General features: G+C 36.9%; 1 protein-coding gene across 1 annotated transcript in view; it reads left to right on the top strand.

Annotated features, from left to right (window-relative positions):
* The window catches only part of NAALADL2 (N-acetylated alpha-linked acidic dipeptidase like 2), an 881821-nt gene that overhangs the window by 674778 nt on the left and 188227 nt on the right, over positions 1-18816 (top strand). Inside the window, exon 10 of the mRNA XM_084231106.1 lies at positions 18507-18653. Within this exon, the coding sequence (XP_084087232.1) occupies positions 18507-18653 (147 nt within the window). The remainder of the gene's footprint in view (positions 1-18506; positions 18654-18816) is intronic.

Here is an 18816-nt window from a genome sequence, read left to right as displayed (position 1 = left end):
TCCTCCCTGCTCAGCAGCACCCTTCCTTGTTCTAGGTGGATAATTAAATCAAGGGAACATGATAGAGAGTGATTAACTGCTTTATATTGCATGATCGAGAAAGTTTTCTGGGGGAAGAGGGTGCTTAAATTAATACCTGGAGAAGCTAGCAAGCAAAGACCTGGGGACAAGCATTCCTAACAAAGGAATCAAATTGTCCTAAGTGTGGGATATTGGTGGGTGAGGGAGAATGGGGTACAGGGGAAGAGTGAGGAGTAGTCAGGTTCAGATGAGGACAGGTTTTGCAAACTAGGTCCATGTTGAGGTTTTATTTTGAGAGCAGTGAGGATGACTTGGAGAGATTAAACTAGAAGGGAGGAACAGGGTAGGCTTCACATGTTTAAAGAATTATTTCACCAGCATTACTATTCAAAAGAGTTTTTTATGTTACTAACTTTTGTGAACACCGTATATTTTTTAAAGATTTATTTATGCATACAAGAGCTGGGGTTCAGGCCAGAGATGCAGGGGGTGAGAGGATTCACCAGAGACAGAGTGGGGAACAGAACAGGCAAACTGACTGAAATACACTGCTAAGAGGCACAGTGGGCAAGATAGGAGAGGTCTGCTGCACCATGTGGGTAGCTCCCTGGCCAGCTGGGGGTCGAACTCATGCTGCAGAGGCTGCGGATAGCTTCATAGTGCTGTGCTTAACCCCTTGCACCAGCAGGGAGGTCCCAAATCTATATTTAATGTTTATATAATAAATCATGATATGTAATTCTATATTTATATGTTGGGATATATAGCTTAGTCCTAATATTCCCTGCTTGCAATATATATTAAAAATACAACATAATATTATGTCATGGTAAATAATTTACTATTGGTCTTCTGTTAGATGGGTTACATGGAACAGATCCTCAGAAATATGATGACAGAGCAAAAATATGAATTTTTTTTAATACATACAACTAAATGACTTCTAAAAGATGGATATAAATTTGTGTTTTTTTCACATGAGAGAATAAAATTGATTGTAGGCTTAGGAACTTATTGAAATCACTTTTTAAATCCTGAAAAAATTCCCAAATAATTGTGAATATATGCAAAAGAGAAAATCCTACCTATAGAAATTAAATAACAAACAAACCTCCATATAAACTTTAAGTTATCTCAACTTAAGTTTATGCAGTTTATAGGCCATCAATTGTCATTTATCTTATTCTAAATTTGCTATCTTGGCCTAATTAAAGCAAACCATGCTGCTTTCAGATCTTGGAAAGCAGCCTGAAATTTGGTGATGCACATCTAAAAAATCTTTCACAGATTTCCTACAGAGCCTCAGGAGCAGTGCAACTCGGCATAAAGCTAGTAAGTTGGGAACAGGAGCTTTCAAATACTTTCTATTTCCCATGAGTCAAGAGACCTTCTATTGTGAATACTAAACATGTTATTTTGGAAAGGTGGTTTTTTGTCTTAAGTTGTTTTTCCATGTCAGAACAAGGAAATAATGCATTACTGTTAGGTTCCAAATATTTGAGACATAAACCCATACTTATAGGCAAAGTGATCATGTTAGTAATTTGTCTATCTACCACAGAGCTCTGTAACCAGAAGAGAATCTTCTAGTCAGCAGTGTCTGCCATTAAGTACTCCTACCTCTCTTTTACATCATAATAAGTGCATATTATTACATTATTTACTTAGCTCTTTGACTCTATTCAACTCTATTGAATTTATGTTAGCTTCAATAATAATTTTCAAGCCAATATACTCTACCATTTAAAGCGCCATTTGGAAACAATATTCTTTTCATATCATCAAAGCATTTTGTATGGTTAACCACTTGTTACCTAACTATATCATAAGTTTCTAAAAAATATAAAGTAAGCATTTTGATCATAATTTGTGTATCTAGAATTTGTCACACTTACTAGATATTCAGCAAATAGTTGTTGGCTATACAATAGCTATAAAATGGTTATATGATTATTATCTAAATCTATATACTGAATCTATCTAAATCTATCTAGATCTATAATACATAGATACTGTAAGTATATAGTATGTATAGTATATCTGTCTGTCTATCTCTCAGTGAACATTTGTGGTTACTTACTGGCATGCATATTGTATACAACCCATAGAGGTTAAAAGTAGCCATTCTTGGGAATCCTTGCACACTAGTAGTGGGAATGTAAATTGGCACAACCATTATGGAAAGCAGTATAGTGATTCTGTAGAAAAAATCAAAATAGAAAATATATGTGATCCCATTTTCTCAACTCTGGGCATTTACTTGAGAACTGCAAAAACATTAATTTGAAGAGATATATGTTTCCCTGCCGCGGACCAGCGCAGCGGTAGACTTGCAGGACTGTCTCAGGATTTGAGAAACTGTGAGGATGGTCAAGGAATCGGCGCATAAATAACAGACAGACACACAAATGACAAACAGACACACTTCAAGAGTGAAGATCTGAATGTAATTTGCTCAAAGTCATCATACACTTTTATACCTATTTTAACAATGGGTGATTTCATACAATTTAATTCTTTCTCAGCATAAAATACTTTGTAAGGCATAAGACATTTACTTTATTATTCACGTGCATGTGATCGCTGTTCCATGACATGACACAGTAAACAATCTCCAGGTACTGAATCTACACAATCACTTTTGCCTACACCGAACAGCATTCTTTAAGCTAGCTTTTCTTGATTCGTATCCCAAAACCACAATGATCAAAAAGCATTAATATTTACCTACTGGCACCTCCTACTTTTAGTGATCACGAGCAATATATTTTCTACATAAGCATTTTGATTTTTATGGTGTTGTCTCATGTGAGAAGTATTATGATTATTATAAAACTACCATTGCCACACACTATTTTCTTTATCATGCATTTCCTGAAACTGATTGTACACATATAAGGAAAAACCAAAGTAAGTGAAAAAGTAGTATGATTATAGACAGGTTGCTAGGTTGCTACTTATTCTGAAACAATGGCTATTTGATTAATGGTAAAACTGCTTTGTAGGTAATTCCATCAGGCTTGTTTGCAGGTGACGTTCTTAGCAGCCTTGTTTCCATCAAAGGAGGGGTTAATTACTGCGGGCTTGTTGCCTAAATTAGGCTTATAGGCATGTGTGCCTTGTTTGATCTGAACGCCAAAGTTTATCATGATGAAGCCCCTCGGGGACTGCGCCTGTCTTAGGTCGTCAGGAGTCACAGACATGAGGCTGGCCAGTGCCTTCTTTAGTCTGCCCCCGATCTTACCCGTCATTGACTGTCCAGTCCAGCGCACAGGGGAAGGGGGTCTTACTCACTCTGATGTGTCTGAGTGAAAGCCTCCCTCTTTCCAGTAAGTTCACTGGCGTTCAGCGGCAGAGGCTGCCGCATTTCCCCTTGTTCATTGCATCATCATTTACAGTAGCAGCAACTAGGGGGAAATCTTCTGACAAGCAATAAAGGAAAGACAAAAATATTGGAATAAAAATAAAATGCAATTGGAGTCTCTATTATAATTTATATGATCATTGGCAAACACTTCCCTATCTGTATCTCAATGTTCTCATCTGTCAAATGACTGCAATACACCAAATACCTTAAAGTGCTATGAAAATACAAGAATATATAAGTCAAAATCCTGTCTCAGGTGAAAAGTACTTTAAAAATAAGATAAAATAGGGCCTCCCTGATGGCGCAGGCGGTTGAGCACAGTGCTGAGAAGCTGTCTGCAGCCTCTGCAGTGCCGGTTGAATCCCCACTGGCAGCGGAGCAACCCACATGGCGCGGCAGACCTCCCCTGTCTTGCCTGCTGTTCCCCTCAGCAGTGTATTTCAGTCATTCTGACTGTTCTATTCTGCCTGTTTTGTTTCCCGCTCTGTCTCTGGTGAATCCTCTCACCCTCCCCCACATCTGGCCTGTACACTGGTTCTTGTATAAAATTTAAAAAAAAAAAAAGATACTTTTAAAAATCTAACCAATAGTTAAAAAAGAAAGAGGGCCTTTCTGAAGGCACAAGGGGTTAAGTACCGCACTATGAAGCAATCTGTAGCCTCTGCTGCACAAGTTCGATCTCCGGCCTGTCAGGGAGCAACCCACATGGCGCAGCAGACCACTCCTGTCTTGCCCACTGTGCCCCTTAGCAGTGTATTTCAGTCAGTCTGCCTGTTCTGTTCCCCACTCTGTCTCTGCTGAATCCTCTCACCTCCCGCATCTCTGGCCTGTACCCCAGCTCTTGTATGCATAAATAAATAAATCTTTAAAAAAAAGAAAAAGTTACACTTTTGATTTCAAATGCTAGAAATCGTACTTTGGACAAATGCTACCTTAATTTCTTTATGAAATTATTTCAGTCAATTAGTCGATTTGAAATTTGCATCATTCCACTGAATACTAAAAACATAACCAAAAAAATTATTTTTCACATAGACAGGCTCTACATTTAGAGGAAAAATGTTATTAATTTTGAAAAACATTGTTTCTGTGAACTTTTATGAACTATCTTTATAAACTTTTGTTCTATATTTAAAAAAATCTGCATTTATCAGTACTAGTATTTTATTTCCTTTTAATTCAACAATTTCTTATCCCACACAAATTGTTGATAATAACATTAATAGGGACAGTTTTCAATTTTGAATGTTTCGTTGCTGGGAGTAGCTCAAGTGCAATAAAGACAAACCAAATGGGATATTGTTAGTGCTGAAAAAGTCAGGAAATGGGCCCCCAAATTATGTTTTAATGTAGAGTTCTAACCAGCTAAAATTGTTACAGGGTAAAGAGTATAAAAACTGTCAATTTGGGGGGTGAGAACCTCTCTTGGCAGTCCTGGTTCCAGCTACCACTGACACAAAAGAAAAGAGCCCTTGGTACAACAAAAAAGAAAAAATAACTATTCTAACCAAGAGAGTAGAGGGAGAGGGAGTATTTGCATGGTAGAGGGAGAAAAAAAGTTGTTACCCATCAATGGTGCAAAGTGGAACTACACCTGAAGGAGCCAGCAGTGTGTGGCAGAGGCCTGCTACTACTGGGGTGAAGGCATCTCTGCTATCCTGGAGAGTGGGGGACCATAGCAGCATTGTCAAAAAAGAGAGCAACCCCATGTTCATCATTCCATTTTAAAGGGTCACAAAATGGCCACTCACACCACCCTACCCAGTAGTCCCCATGCTCAGGATGCCAGTACAGAGTTCAGGCCACAGTACTACACAAGCCTCACTCCTTCCTGCCTGGGTAGGGTTTGCACATTAGGTTATGGAGCTTGTCATCTGCTCTGGGCCACTGCAGCAATTTGTAAGTTTTGAAAGTAAGATAATATGGAAATGTCCATAAAAATAATTAAGGAGAGGGCCTCTCTGGTGTTTTGTGGGTTAAACCTCAGTGCTTTCACTGCCACAGACTGAGTTCGATCCCCAGCCAGGGAGCTAACCCACATGTGGCACAGCAGACCTCTCCCGTCTCCCCGTTGCTCCCAATAGCAGGGTATTTCAGTAGATCTGTTGGTCTGCTCCCCACACTGTCTCTGGTGAATCCTCATACCTTCTGCATTTCTGTCCTACACCCTAGTTCTACAAATAAATCCTTAAAAAATAGGAAATTTCCTTTCTGGAAGCAAGTGAAAATAAATGTTTTTATTTAACTACGTAGAGAAAATATTTGCATATCTTAAGATTTGATAATTATATATAAAATATCTCATAGAAAACACTTGCATTGTTAAAAAATAAAATAAAAATTTTGTCCTCCCTGGTGGCTCAGGCGGTTGAGCGCAGCGCTGTGGGGCTGCCCAGAGCCTCCGAAGTGAGGGTTTGATCCTGGCCGGCCGCAGAAATACCCATATGATGCAACAGACCTCTCCTGTCTCGCCCACTGCTCCCCTCAGCAGTGTATTTCAGTCAGTCTGCCTGCTCTGTTCCCTACTCTATCTCTGGTGAATCCTTCCATCCTCCCACATATCTGGCCTGCACCCTGGTTCTTATATAAATGAATAAATCTTTCAAAAATAATAATTAATAAATAAATAATAACTTAAAATCTAGTTTCTTTTTTTTCTTTTTCTTTTTTTTTTTAGATTGATTGATTTATTTATTTATACAAGCACTGGGTACAGTCAGAAGTGCGGGAGGGTGAGAGAATTCACCAGAGCCAGAGCGGGGAGCAGAGCAGGCAGAAGGACCGAAGTACACTGCTGAGGGGAGCAGCGGGCGGCAGGAGAGGTCTGCGCGCCATGCGGGACCCTCCTCCGGTGGCCGGGGAGCAGCCGGGGATCGAACCAGCGCTGAAGAGGCTGCGGGCAGCTTCGCAACCCAGCGCTCAACCGCTGCGCCACCGGGGAGGCACTAAAATCTAGTTTCTGAGAGGGCAGAGTGTGGCCCAAAATTGATACCTAACCTGATTGTAGTTTTAGCTCTCCCCAAAGTGAAATTCTAAATCAATCAATTTGGAGTGTTCTAGTCAGCTCTAGTGAGGTAATCTAAGACTCATCATTCCCCAGTCTTCTGCTACGGGAAGGTGGCTTTGCTTGATATAATCTTTCTCTTGTTGCTAATCTTGTCTCACTTACTTTCTGTCTGTAAAGGCCTTCCATTCTGTACAGCCCCTGCAGAGCCTTTCTGTTTGCTAGATGGGATGGTGCCCCATTTATTAATCATTTAATAAAGCCAAAATAGACTTTTCAGTTTATTTGGATGCATTTTACTTATTTTTTTAACAACTTTTATATTACATTTCAGCTACTATTTTTTTCCTGAACATTTTTTTTTGAAGATTTTTTTTTTTTTGAAGATTTATTTATTTAGTTATACAAGCACTGGGTACAGTCAGAAGCATGGGAGGGTGAGAGTATTCACCAGAGCCAGAGCAGGGAACAGAACAGGCAGACTGACGAAGTACACTACTGAGGGGAGCAGTGGGCGCGGCAGGAGAGGTCTGTGCACCATGTGGGACCCTCTCCAGAGGCTGGGGATCGAGCCGGTGCTGCAGAGGCTGTGGGCAGCTTTGCAGCCCAGTGCTCAACCACTGCGCCACCAGGGGAGGCCCTTTTCCTGAACATTTCTAGCCTGCAAGTAAGGTGAGAAGACACAGACTATTTGACTAATTTATATTATTTGAGTAACTTATTCTCCCAACCACTCTCTTGCTCTGTAAACGGAAAAATGCCTGAAGTGTGCTATTGAAAAATGAATTGGGTTTATAAATTTATAGCATGTTTTAAAACTGACATAATATTACAGGTTTGATATATTTATAAAAGTTGTTGCTATGTTTCATCTAACTTTTTTAAAAAAGTTACTTTGTGTAGGAGATTGTAATCTAAAACCACTAAAAATTTCCCTTTTGAGTCTGGGGCTAAAGAGCATGGGTTTATATCCTAATCTGCTATTGCAGCCAATTTTCTGTGATTTGGTTCATCATCTCTCAGTAGAGCATGGTGATATCAGTTCTGAGGTATTATGAGAGGTTTAAGGACATAATACAGATGAAGTTATAGCAAGCATCCTCCATCCCCTCTGGACATTTTTATGACTTCTAAAAAATAATTAACTTTGTCTAACAATGCTCCAAATTTTCTGGTGGGAGTTGTACAAAAACAATCCTTTAGAAATAACTGGCCTTTGACTTCTTATTAATAAAATGGCAGTGTCTTAAGTCAGTTATCTAAAAGATGAAGCAGAAAAAAAAAGGCTTCTTATTTTCTTGCAAAATGTCTTTTAACTTCTAGCTGTCTTTGTTAAGTATCAATGTTCTTATGCCACCAAGGCAGAAAGCAATGAACTCCAGAGCTTAGGGCATCAGCTCAGCTTATCCAGTTGCATGGCTGTGAATTACTAAGGGAGTATTCTTCATGAAATATCTGCCGAATAGGAGAAAAAGTCCTGAGCAGGGATTGGATAGTATTTTAGATAAGGGTCAATCAAGGTTTTGTTTAATAGAAGATATTGAGAACTGAAAGGAATGAAGGATGGCTCCATGAAAGAAGTCAGGTAAGGTGTGTCAGACAGAATGAATGGTTAGTGCAAAGAGCTTGAGACAGATACAAGTATGACTTATTTGAGGAACACTAAGGAGCCAGCATGGCTGAAGAGAAGTGGTGTGAAAAGAGACCAGAGGATAGAGTGGAATTTGGGTTTTGCAGACAATGGTAGAGTTTTTATTCTAAGTGTGAATGGAAACCATCAGAAAGATTTCTGCAAAGAATTGTTATGTTCTGACTACATTTATAAGGATTACTCAGTATAGAAGATAGATTATAGGCTGGGAGTGGGTAATAGTGACAGATCAGCAATAATTTTGCTTTAGGTAACTATGATGGTGACTTGGATTTTTAAAAAATTGACATTTTTATTGAGATAAATAGACATATAACATTAGTTTCATGTATGCAAGATAATGATTCAATGTATGTCTATATTACTATATAAGTGATCACCACTATATGTCTAGTTAACATTTGTCACCAATTAAATGTTTTTTTTATATTTTAACGAAAATTTTAAAGATCTTTATTAGCAAGTTCAAATACAATGCAGTGTTATTAACTATTGTTAACATGTCATATATTAAACCCCCAGGACATATTCCATATATGAGTGAAATCATTTTTGGAAGCAATGACTATAGTGAGATGGGATCACATTTGAAATATATTTACAGTTGATCAGGGAGGGTTTGCTGATAGATTTGGATTTGGACTTATGCTTCCCAAAGAAGAAAGATCCCTGGACCAGTAACATTAGAATCATTCATGCACTTGATTCATGAGCCCCACCCAAGACCTACTTAATCTAAGGTCTAGAGAGGGGCCTAGTAGCTGGTGCTGTAACAAGCCTTTCAGGTGATCCCTGGCAAACTAACATTTCAGAAATACTAGGTTACATCTAAGAGGCAAAAGAAGCTGCAAAGCAAGGGATAAATACAAAGATTCGATCGGTTAAATGCTTGAATGTTGGGACCATTTTTGGAGTTAGGGATCATTGGGAAAAACTGATTTGAAAAGAGAAATCAGTCATTTTTATTTGGTTTGTTTAAAATAATCAACTGTTGATTACTGTAAAACACATATAAAATACCATTTAATATGTTTATGACACTTCAAAATATTCTTTTTAATGCATTCAGCAAGGTATGACTTAAAGAACAAAGTTTATACTATCATGTAAACAAATTCATAAAGTCCAAAGATAAGAACTTGAGAAGGTGGGGATTGTATGAAGACTCTCACTTAAGGAGACTCTCTGGTGGCCTAGGGATTAAGTCTCAGCACTAGCATGCTATCACTGCTGAGGCCTGAGTTCAATCCCCAGCCAAAGACCAACCCAATTATAATACACCAGACCTCTCCTCTCTCACCTATTGTTCCCCTTAGCACTGTATTTCAGTAGATCTGCCTGTTCTGCTCCCCACTCTGTCTCTGGTGAATCCTCTATCCCCCCAACCTTTGGCCTACACCCCTGTTTTTGTATGCATAATTAAATAAAACATCTTTTAAAAAAGGCTCACTTAAAACCAAAGTTTACTAGAAAAAATGCATTAGATAATTATGAATTGACTTATGCAATTAATGCAAGATAATGATTCAATGTGTTCAGCTTTCAAGTGTTCAGCTTTCTGAATCTGAACACTTCACAATTTAGAAAGTAGACGATAATACAACTATAGGTAGATTTGGTAGAACATAATTGTCAAAAATATAGGCTGTGTGTGTGTGTTTATTTAACAGTAATTATACTTCATAATAACAGTTATATACCAAACACTTATGATATAGTAGGTGCTAAGAGCTTGCATGCATTATTTAGTGGACTATATTCAAATCCTTCATATTGTAGCATACGCCCTTTATACAACTGAGGAGTTCAAGGCTTCAGAAAGTTAACTGCACTAAAGGCATACTTTTGAAAAGAGACAGCAATTTTCTGAAGGGAGAATGCCCAAGTACGTATCTCATCTGGAGGCTACATGTTAGTTTTGCTTTGATTGGTCTTTGATATTTATCTTGAATATCTACTTATCACAAGACACTCTGTGATAATAGTGAAAATGAATACTTGCTTACTTCTTCCAGGTACCTAATGGAATAACTAGTTTACTTGAAAGCAGATTTTGCCCAGCAAGAAATTAAGAAAGAGAATGCTTTCCAGAATAGTTATGACTCATAGAATTACCCAAAGTCAGCCATAAACCTCCTGCAGCATCTTTGGCAATCTGAGTCCAGAAATTTTCAGGTCTAATCTTAAACTAAACCAGAGGGTGTTTCTATAGCTCATTTCTTCTCCTTTCTCTTACCATTCCCTCCCATTTGAAAAAAAAACAATGGTATGATTGAGTTGCCTTCATTGTTATAAAGCTTTATTGTACCCATCTTATTGTGTTGATCAATAGCAAGTCAATAAAAAGATGTACAAAACAAATTCCCTGCCCTCGAAAAACCATGTAAGAGAGTCAAAGAAAATACAAAGGAAATTTAGGTTAATACCCATTATATAAGTGCAAGACTCCCTGACCAAAATAGTGGTACTAGATCTGGAACAAAGAAACCTGACATGTAGGGAGTGGCACTGGAGTAGGAGTCATGGGCGGTATGTAGGTATCCTATGCAAAGAGCTCATTAGATTCTACAGTGGCCCACAAAGCTGATAAACTCACCCTAGCAACACTATCCCTAGGCAAGCAGTTATTTTGACCGAGGGCTTTAAGATTATTTGATGATGTTCATCTGTCAGAGTTAGACATATTACTGCTGATGGTGTTATTTCCTCTGCCTGATTTCTCGCTCTCAGCACTTAACTTGCTTGAAATGGTAATGTGTGATGGGATGCCATCCATATCCTTTTGCCCTCCTGCTTGCCTACTCTGCATTTTTCAGCTGCTTCTTCCTGTGCCCTCCTAAAATTAAATGAATTACCTCCAAAAAACCTGAGAGCACCTACCTGATTTACAACTGCCCTATAACCCTGGTCATAGAGAGGACAGCAAACTTTCTCCTCTATCTACTGAGCGATGCTAAATATATGCAAAGTAACTCCAAGTGCTTCCTTGCTTCTGGGTTTACAGTTTTTGAAATGTCTGATTTTTTTTGAATGAAAGTTACTAAACTGTTTCATCTACAGAAGATTTTGTTTAAATATTTCATTAAAAATGTTTGCAGCCTGAGACAGTTAATGTTGAATTGAAAACCAGTTAGGTTTTTCAGTTAATTTTTTTTAATGCCTGGCAGCTGGAATACATCACTGAAATGCTGACATTGTATTATTTAAAATAGCATTGCCTGTGAGGCTAGAAGAAGCTATTTAAGACAAACCTCAAGAAGGCTGGTAAAATAATAGCTGAAGTTATGTTATGTCAGCCAATTCCTCAGCATGGGACAGCATTGTGAAACCACAGTTGTTATCCTTCACTGAGATGCAAAATCTATATCTTGCTCCTGTTGGTCATGAAAGTTCCTATAGGAATTGTACCCAGGGAGAGTGTGTTTTTATCCAGTGTTTTGGCCAAAAATCGATTTGTATGGTTTTGCTTTACCTTTTCAGTAAGCTCTTGGTTTCATTTAGATATAATCAGAGTTCAGTTTTTTGAAGAACTTTGGGCTTGTCATTCTATGTAGAGTTTACAATTCATGATGAAATAGATTTAGCTATTGGAATAATCAACAGCAAACTTAATAAAGAAGTGCCAAAGTTGTAGAGGATCTATGGGATCTTTATTTTCAGTCACAATTTCCCTTAAACTTTAAAGGTAATTTTAATTAGATGCATTAGTCAGCAGTCTACTAGCTCTTTCTGCATAAATTAAAGAACCTGTTCCTCATATCCTTAGTCATGTGTGTGTGTGTGTGTGTGTGTGTCTGTGTGTGTAAAACATTAGATCAGGGTGTAGGTGGATGGGAGAGAGGTGTAACATATACAATCTAAGTTAGAAATCTGCCTGCCATTCCATTCACTATTCTTGTTTGCAGAGGTTGCAAAAACTTTTCATCTGTAAAATGGAATAATAATACTTGTTTTGCTCATCTCATAGATTTGCATTATCATCTAAAATATGTGTTTGTAAATGGTGAATGATCCTTATGTGTCACTTTGTAGTGAAATGGCCCATTTTAGCATATTTTGATAATTAGCATTTACAAAATGCAAATGTACATAAATATGTAACTATAATTAAGTATCAATTAGCTGACCATAAACTTAGCATAAATGACTCCATTTTGGGCCCGTTGACTTATTTGCAACATAATTTATATAGTTAAACTAATTAATGCATTTTGTTTTCTGGATTTGTAGCCATATATAAAAAACGTCTTTCCCACTCTAAGATTGTTAAAATTATTTTCCATTCGTTCCTCTATATTTTTATGGTTTAGGTTTTTACATTTAAAAGATAGATTATTGGAATGTATTGTGGTGTAAGATGTCATAGGATGATTACTATTTTATTAGTTTAGTGGAGATTTTTATTTAAACCCAACAGTTTGGTTGAAATGTGATTTTTTTAATAACATACCTAATTTTTATTATTACATAAACCCTAAGGTGGAGAGAAATATAAAAAGAGGAAATAGTTATTTTACTAACATGTGCCTATTGGTCAGGGAACTTCAGTTGGTCAGGGTAAGGATAGGGACATGGATTAGAGTTGACAGTGGGCAGAGACATCAGTTAGAAGTAAAACAAAAATGTTTTCATTATTTTCATTTTTCACTCTTATGAAGTGATATTTAAATCATTAGTGTACATATATATGTATCTATTTTAACAAGTATTTTAAATATAAAATAACATTTATTTACATTTCATAATATAATTAACTCATTTTAAAATTAAAATGAATGGGAATTACGATTAGTTTTTCAGTTTGGTGATTTTACTTGTTTTTACCAAAAGAATAGCAATTTTTCACTATTTAAAGTTGAAAAATGGTTTGCTAATGTTCTACAATTAGGTTATTATGCTTTTGCAGAAACTTGAGATATGGAAATTTTGAAAATCCCATTTCATGGGTTGAACATTTCCATTTTATAAAATAAAAGTTGGGTTTTTTTTGTCCACCAGTTCACAAATCTCTTAATTTTTTTCTGTAGACCTCACAATAAGAACGTTTTGCATTTTTTCTCCACATCCTCTCCAACATTTGTTGTCGCTAGTTTATTTTTATTTTTTTTCTGTCCCTAGTTTTTTTTTAATATGCGCCCTTCTCACTGGTGTAAGATGTTATCTCATTGTGGTTTTGATTTGCATTTCCCTGATTGCATTTTAGGACATTAGATTCTTTCCAGTTTCAAGGTGCAATCATTTCTGATTCCTTATCTCTTTGCATATTCGCATTGCCCAGCATCACAATCAAATTATAAACTAAATAGGCTATAAAATTTTGGAAACTACCTCCAGTTGATCAGAAAAACAAACAAAAAACAATTCTTTTCACTATCATTCTTCTTCTTGTTTAAATAATCAACTTAGACTTCTCATGCTTGTGGAATGTGGATAATTTATATGGGGGGCAGATTGTGGGAGAAATAGAGTATTTGAATTATTAAATATATTTTTGAGTGTTTTAGGAACTTGTCAATGTGTTTTGGTATGGTTATTCAACTAATGCAAACACTTAATTTCCTTGTATTTCATTTATATGATCATTTGATACATAAAGTTCTGCCCTCCAGCATAAAAGTATGCTTGCCAAGAGCATGCAGCATTAGGATTGAGATGATTATTTCATTTTAGGTCTTCAGCAAAAAAGTGACATAACATGGTGTTTGCCTGAACTTGCTTATTTTATGAACTGAAATAAAAAATATTTGTTATCAAACATTAAGTATGGAACATTTTGAACTCCTTGGATAAAATACTTAGTTTAAATTTGTTCAGACTTGTAAATAGATTTAAAAATTAATTGATCTAACAAATTTGTTACCAATTTCCTTTTCCCCATGGGATGTAAAATTCTAGTAAAATGAAGTGAATTAACATTTCTCTCTACTTCCTTCCTAGATATTAGTGTTTTCAGGGGTATAATAGATCAGTATCTAGTACCTGACACAGATCTCTTAAAAACCACTGAAATGCTGTATAAGAAAACAATTTACATTAAGATAAAATATAGATTTAGGTTCACTAAGATCTGTAAATTTGATCTAGATTTTAAAGTAATGAATAATAAAATGATTTAGAGAATAGGGTTTCTGTGCTGGGAATGTTCTTCTTTTATGAGAAATTCCTAGATGACTTGGGGAAGAAGTCCAATCTCCAAACTTTGTTCTTTTTTTTTTTTTTTAATCCCAATTGTTTTATTATGAAACTAGTTGGGAACAAAAACACAAAAGAACAAAGTAAGAACAAAATAAGCAAAGGCTGAGGGTAATGTGCTTTCTACTTTCTCCTCTCCTCACTGATTAAATCAGCATACTAGGCAGTTGAGATGAAAGAGAGAGAGAGAGAGAGAGAGAGAGAGAGAGAGAATAGGGGGTAGGAGTTAGGGGGTGGAGGAGAGAAGAGATAGAACTATGCATTGTGAGTTAAGTCCCTTGCTGAACTTTGCAGGTAAACCCTGGGTTCGGTTGATAAGGAATAGATCTTACAGAAGGAGTTTATATATGTCTTATGTCCATTACAAACCTATAAGGAAGTGGTAGACTTTTCAATAAATTAGTAAAGTAAAGCAAGCCACAGCAGGGAAAAGAAAGCAGAAGTATATTAGAAAATGGAAATCTAAAGAGTCAATATTGCCCTTTTAATTCCTGAAAATTACCAAGTATATACGCAAGGGTGTAACTACATAAAAGGAATCATAGAAATGGAATGCAATGAAATTATTAAAACTATATAGGGCCTCCCCGGTGGTGCAGAGGTTGAGCATTGGGTTGCAAAGCTGCCCGCAGCCTCTGCAGCACCGGTTCGATCCCCGGCTGCTCCCCAGCCACCCGAGGAGGGTCCCGCATGGCGCACAGACCTCTTATGCCGCCCGCTGCTCCCCTCAGCAGTGTACTTTTGTCCTTCTGCCTGCTCTGCTCTGGCTCTGGTGAATTCTCTCACCCTCCTGTGCTTCTGACTGTACCCAGTGCTTGTATGTATGTATAAATAAACAAACAAACAAACAAACACACAAATAAATAAATAAATCTTTAAAAAAAAATCTATATAATGATAGTAACCATAATAAGAACAGAGAGACTAAAAGAGACTCTGTATTGGCTTTGGAAAAAAAAAAATGTCCTATGCAAGAAAAGTTTGAGGCAAAACAAAAACTGCTTTATATGGCTGTTAGAACAAAGAATGCAAGAATTAATTGGAATGGGATCATTTGTGCACCTTAGGAACCAACTACTATGGGAAGTATTGCTCTTTGTCAGAAGAAAAGCATTATAAAGCAATACTGGCTGAAGAAACAAAGCAATATCAAATATATTGAGGTACCACACATATTTTTTAAAACTTTTAATTTAAAAATTTAATTCTTTCATAGGCACATTTTATACAATTTAGAAATGCCAATTTTTTTCATTTTACCTTATATCTTTATTCCATCCACATGTATAGATTTTTCTTTTGTTCATTTTATAGTTTGTTAAAAGTTGAAGGCTTAGTGTTTTTACACTCTGTACTTTTTTTATAAAGACTTTTTAAAAATTTTTATATAAGAAATGCCAATTTTTGATTCATGCCATTCTAATGTTGAGAAAAATGTATCTAGGGACCATGGTGATATTTGGAGTGGATATTGAGAATTATATATGCAAAATGAAATTAATACTAAGTCTATATTTCATTGATAAGGAGTAGCATGCACATACTATCTCAAAGAGACACAGATGTCGCTGCTGTGAAGGGAAGGCACTGACCACTTAACAAATGATTTTTAATTTCAAGGGCTAGGCTTCTAGAGAAAGGAAATACTGGATTCTACCTAGTAATTAGTAACATAATTATCATTAAAAATATAAAATACTGCAACTATCTAAGTTTCACAAATTCAAATGCTTCTGGTCATCAATGAATAAATTTGAATGAGGGAAGCTTGTTGAGTGTATGACAGGACACTGGTGAATGTCCTCCCTGTGCAAGGCATCACCTTCAATTGGACAGAAAGATATATCTTTTTTTTTTTTAAGATTTATTTATTTATAGGGCCTCCTCAGTGGTGCAGTGGTTGAGCGCTGGGTTGCGAAGCTGCCCGCAGCCTCTGCAGCACCAGTTCGATCCCCGGCTGCTCCCCGGCCACCGGGCAAGGGTCCCACATGGCGCGCAGACCTCTCCTGCCGCCTGCTGCTCCCCTCAGCAGTGTACTTCGGTCCCTCTGCCTGCTCTGCTCCCTGCTCTGACTCTGGTGAATTTTCTCACCCTCCCAGGCTTCTGACTGTACCCAGTGCTTGTATAAATAAATAAATAAATAAATAAATCTTAAAAAAAAAATATTTATTTATACAAGCACTGGGTACAGTCAGTATTGTTGGAGGATGAGAGAATTCACTAGAGCCAGAACGGGGAGTAGAACAGGCAGACTGACGAAGAACACTGCTGAGGGGAGCAGCGGGCAGCAGGAGAGGTCTGCGTGCCATGTGGGACCCTTGCCTGGCTGCCGGGGATTGAATCCGCGCTGCAGAGGCTGCGGGCAGCTTCACAACCCAGTGCTTAACCGCTGCGCCACCGGGGAGCCCCAGAAAAATATATCTTGACTGAACAAATACCTTCAAAGTTGTCAGGTTTCAATATCTGGATCTCTCATAAATAATTGGGATTTTTTACATGATATGAAATTGTTTATTTGCTTTTCATGATCTAGTACTTAAGGGTATCTCTTTTGGGAAAATAATCAAAACTCTCCCTAAACTGTCCAGGGTTGATATAAAACCACCACAAGTCTTTACCTAGGAGTATATGAAGGAATGGAAGGGATTAACTCTCTTTTCAGAAAATTAGACTTTCAAAAGAAGTAAATTGGTAGAGGCCATCATAAAAAACATAGATTGTTACTGATTAGACTGTATGGTAAAATGACCTTTTAACTTTCTATTTCCAAAGGGCTTAGTTACCCTAGGTATTTGTAAATTGCATTAAACCTAATTCATGCTTTCTTTAGAAATACATAGACCTCCTATTTTAACTGATTTTGTTGCAGAGCTCTTTCTATCAGGTCCGAAAATTAAACTGGATAGGTACTAAAACATTTTGTGTTGAAAAAATCTGGCACTATAGTTGAGAAAAGTTGCATTACCTCACTTTCTGAATATTAAAGTACGTATCTCTAAACTTTTGCTAGCTTATATTTTTATATTCTATCATGCCAAAGAATTATGAGAGGGTTGAAGAATCAATGTCCTGATTCATTGGCAAACATATACTGGGTACATCCTTTCTGCATGGTGTGCCATGTGATATCTTTATAACATTATCTCACTTTCTCACGGTTACTGCTAAGGAGACTGGTCTTCACATTTCATCCTTGACACAGTAACCTCTCAGATCATGCTAGATGTTTGGGAATTTTATTAAAGATGGCATTTAAAATCAATATTAAGGGCCTCCCCTGGTGGCCCAGGTGGTTGAGCGCCACACTGTGAAGCTGTCTGCAGTCTCTGCAATGCCAGTTCGATCCCGGCGGCTGGCAAGTGTCCCATATGGTGCGGTAGACCTCCTTGTCTTGCTCACTGCTCCCCTCAGCAGTGTCTTTCGTCAGTCTGCCTGTACTGCTCCCCCGCTCTGTCTCAGGTGAATCCTCTCACCCTCCCGTGCATCTGACCTGTACCCCAGTTCTTGTATAAATAATAAATCTTTAAAAAATCAAATAAAATCAATATTAACTACAAAAACTATTAGCTTACTTATTTTTTATTTGTTAAATTATGTTTTGTTTTAATTTTGTAAACTACTTTTATTTTTCTTTTTTGGGCATGCTAGACAGTTTATAGTTTAAGAAATAATAACTTTAGCATCTTCTGTTTCCCCAGAGGTGGCACTTAGCTTCATGGAGTTCTGTCACCATATTAGTTGCCATACACTATTAAGACACTGGGAGATATACTTTTAAGAAGAAATGGAAAACATTTATTCTGTGGTTTTTAAAAAGCATTTTAAGAAAAATGGAATTTATAATTATATTCTACCAAACCATCTTCCATATGTCTAGGAAATATTAAAAAAAAACTTGTTAGGTACTCAACATTTGTTTTATATATTTCAAATTAAAAAGTCATTAGTGTTCAATTAAGTCTATGATAACAGTTTTGCCTTTTTATTTTTTTAAGCAATAATAGCAAGCAAAGCTTGATTTAGAAGTGTTAGTTACACTTCTGTGAGCATCAGAATCACAGAGGAGTGTTACAACACAGATTCCTATATTCCATTCCCAAAGGTTCTTGACATTCAGGAGGCTACGAATAGAGGATAAGAATTTGTATTTTAAAGAAATTCCTGGGTAACACTGTATGCTACTGAACTATGTACCATATCCTGAGTAGCACTGATTTAGGGATGGCCAAAGAAACATAGTATATACTAACAATTTATATTATATTTTTCAGAAAAATAACTTCAACTGTTCCAGAAGAACTCATTGCAGAGAAACCAATGTCAGTTCTGTGCAGATACAAGGTGATGCTGATTATTTCATCAACCATCTTGGAGTCCCCACTGTGCAGTTTGCTTATGAGGACATCAAAGCACTAAAGGTAATTCTTTCTAAAAATGCAAAGCACACAGACACACAGATACAGAAACATGCACATACATACAATGCTGCAGACAGGCAAAATTTAATTTAATCCTACTTGTCTTTCTTACAAATAGGTCACTCTATGGAGCGGCTTCATTTAGAGAGTTCTTGTTGTACAA

Source organism: Talpa europaea, assembly GCF_964194135.1.
Source record: "Talpa europaea genome assembly, chromosome: 4".
In the NCBI taxonomy this organism is placed as follows: Eukaryota; Metazoa; Chordata; class Mammalia; order Eulipotyphla; family Talpidae; genus Talpa; species Talpa europaea.
Note: the sequence above shows the minus strand (reverse complement) of the source record. Positions and strands in the feature narration are given on the sequence as shown.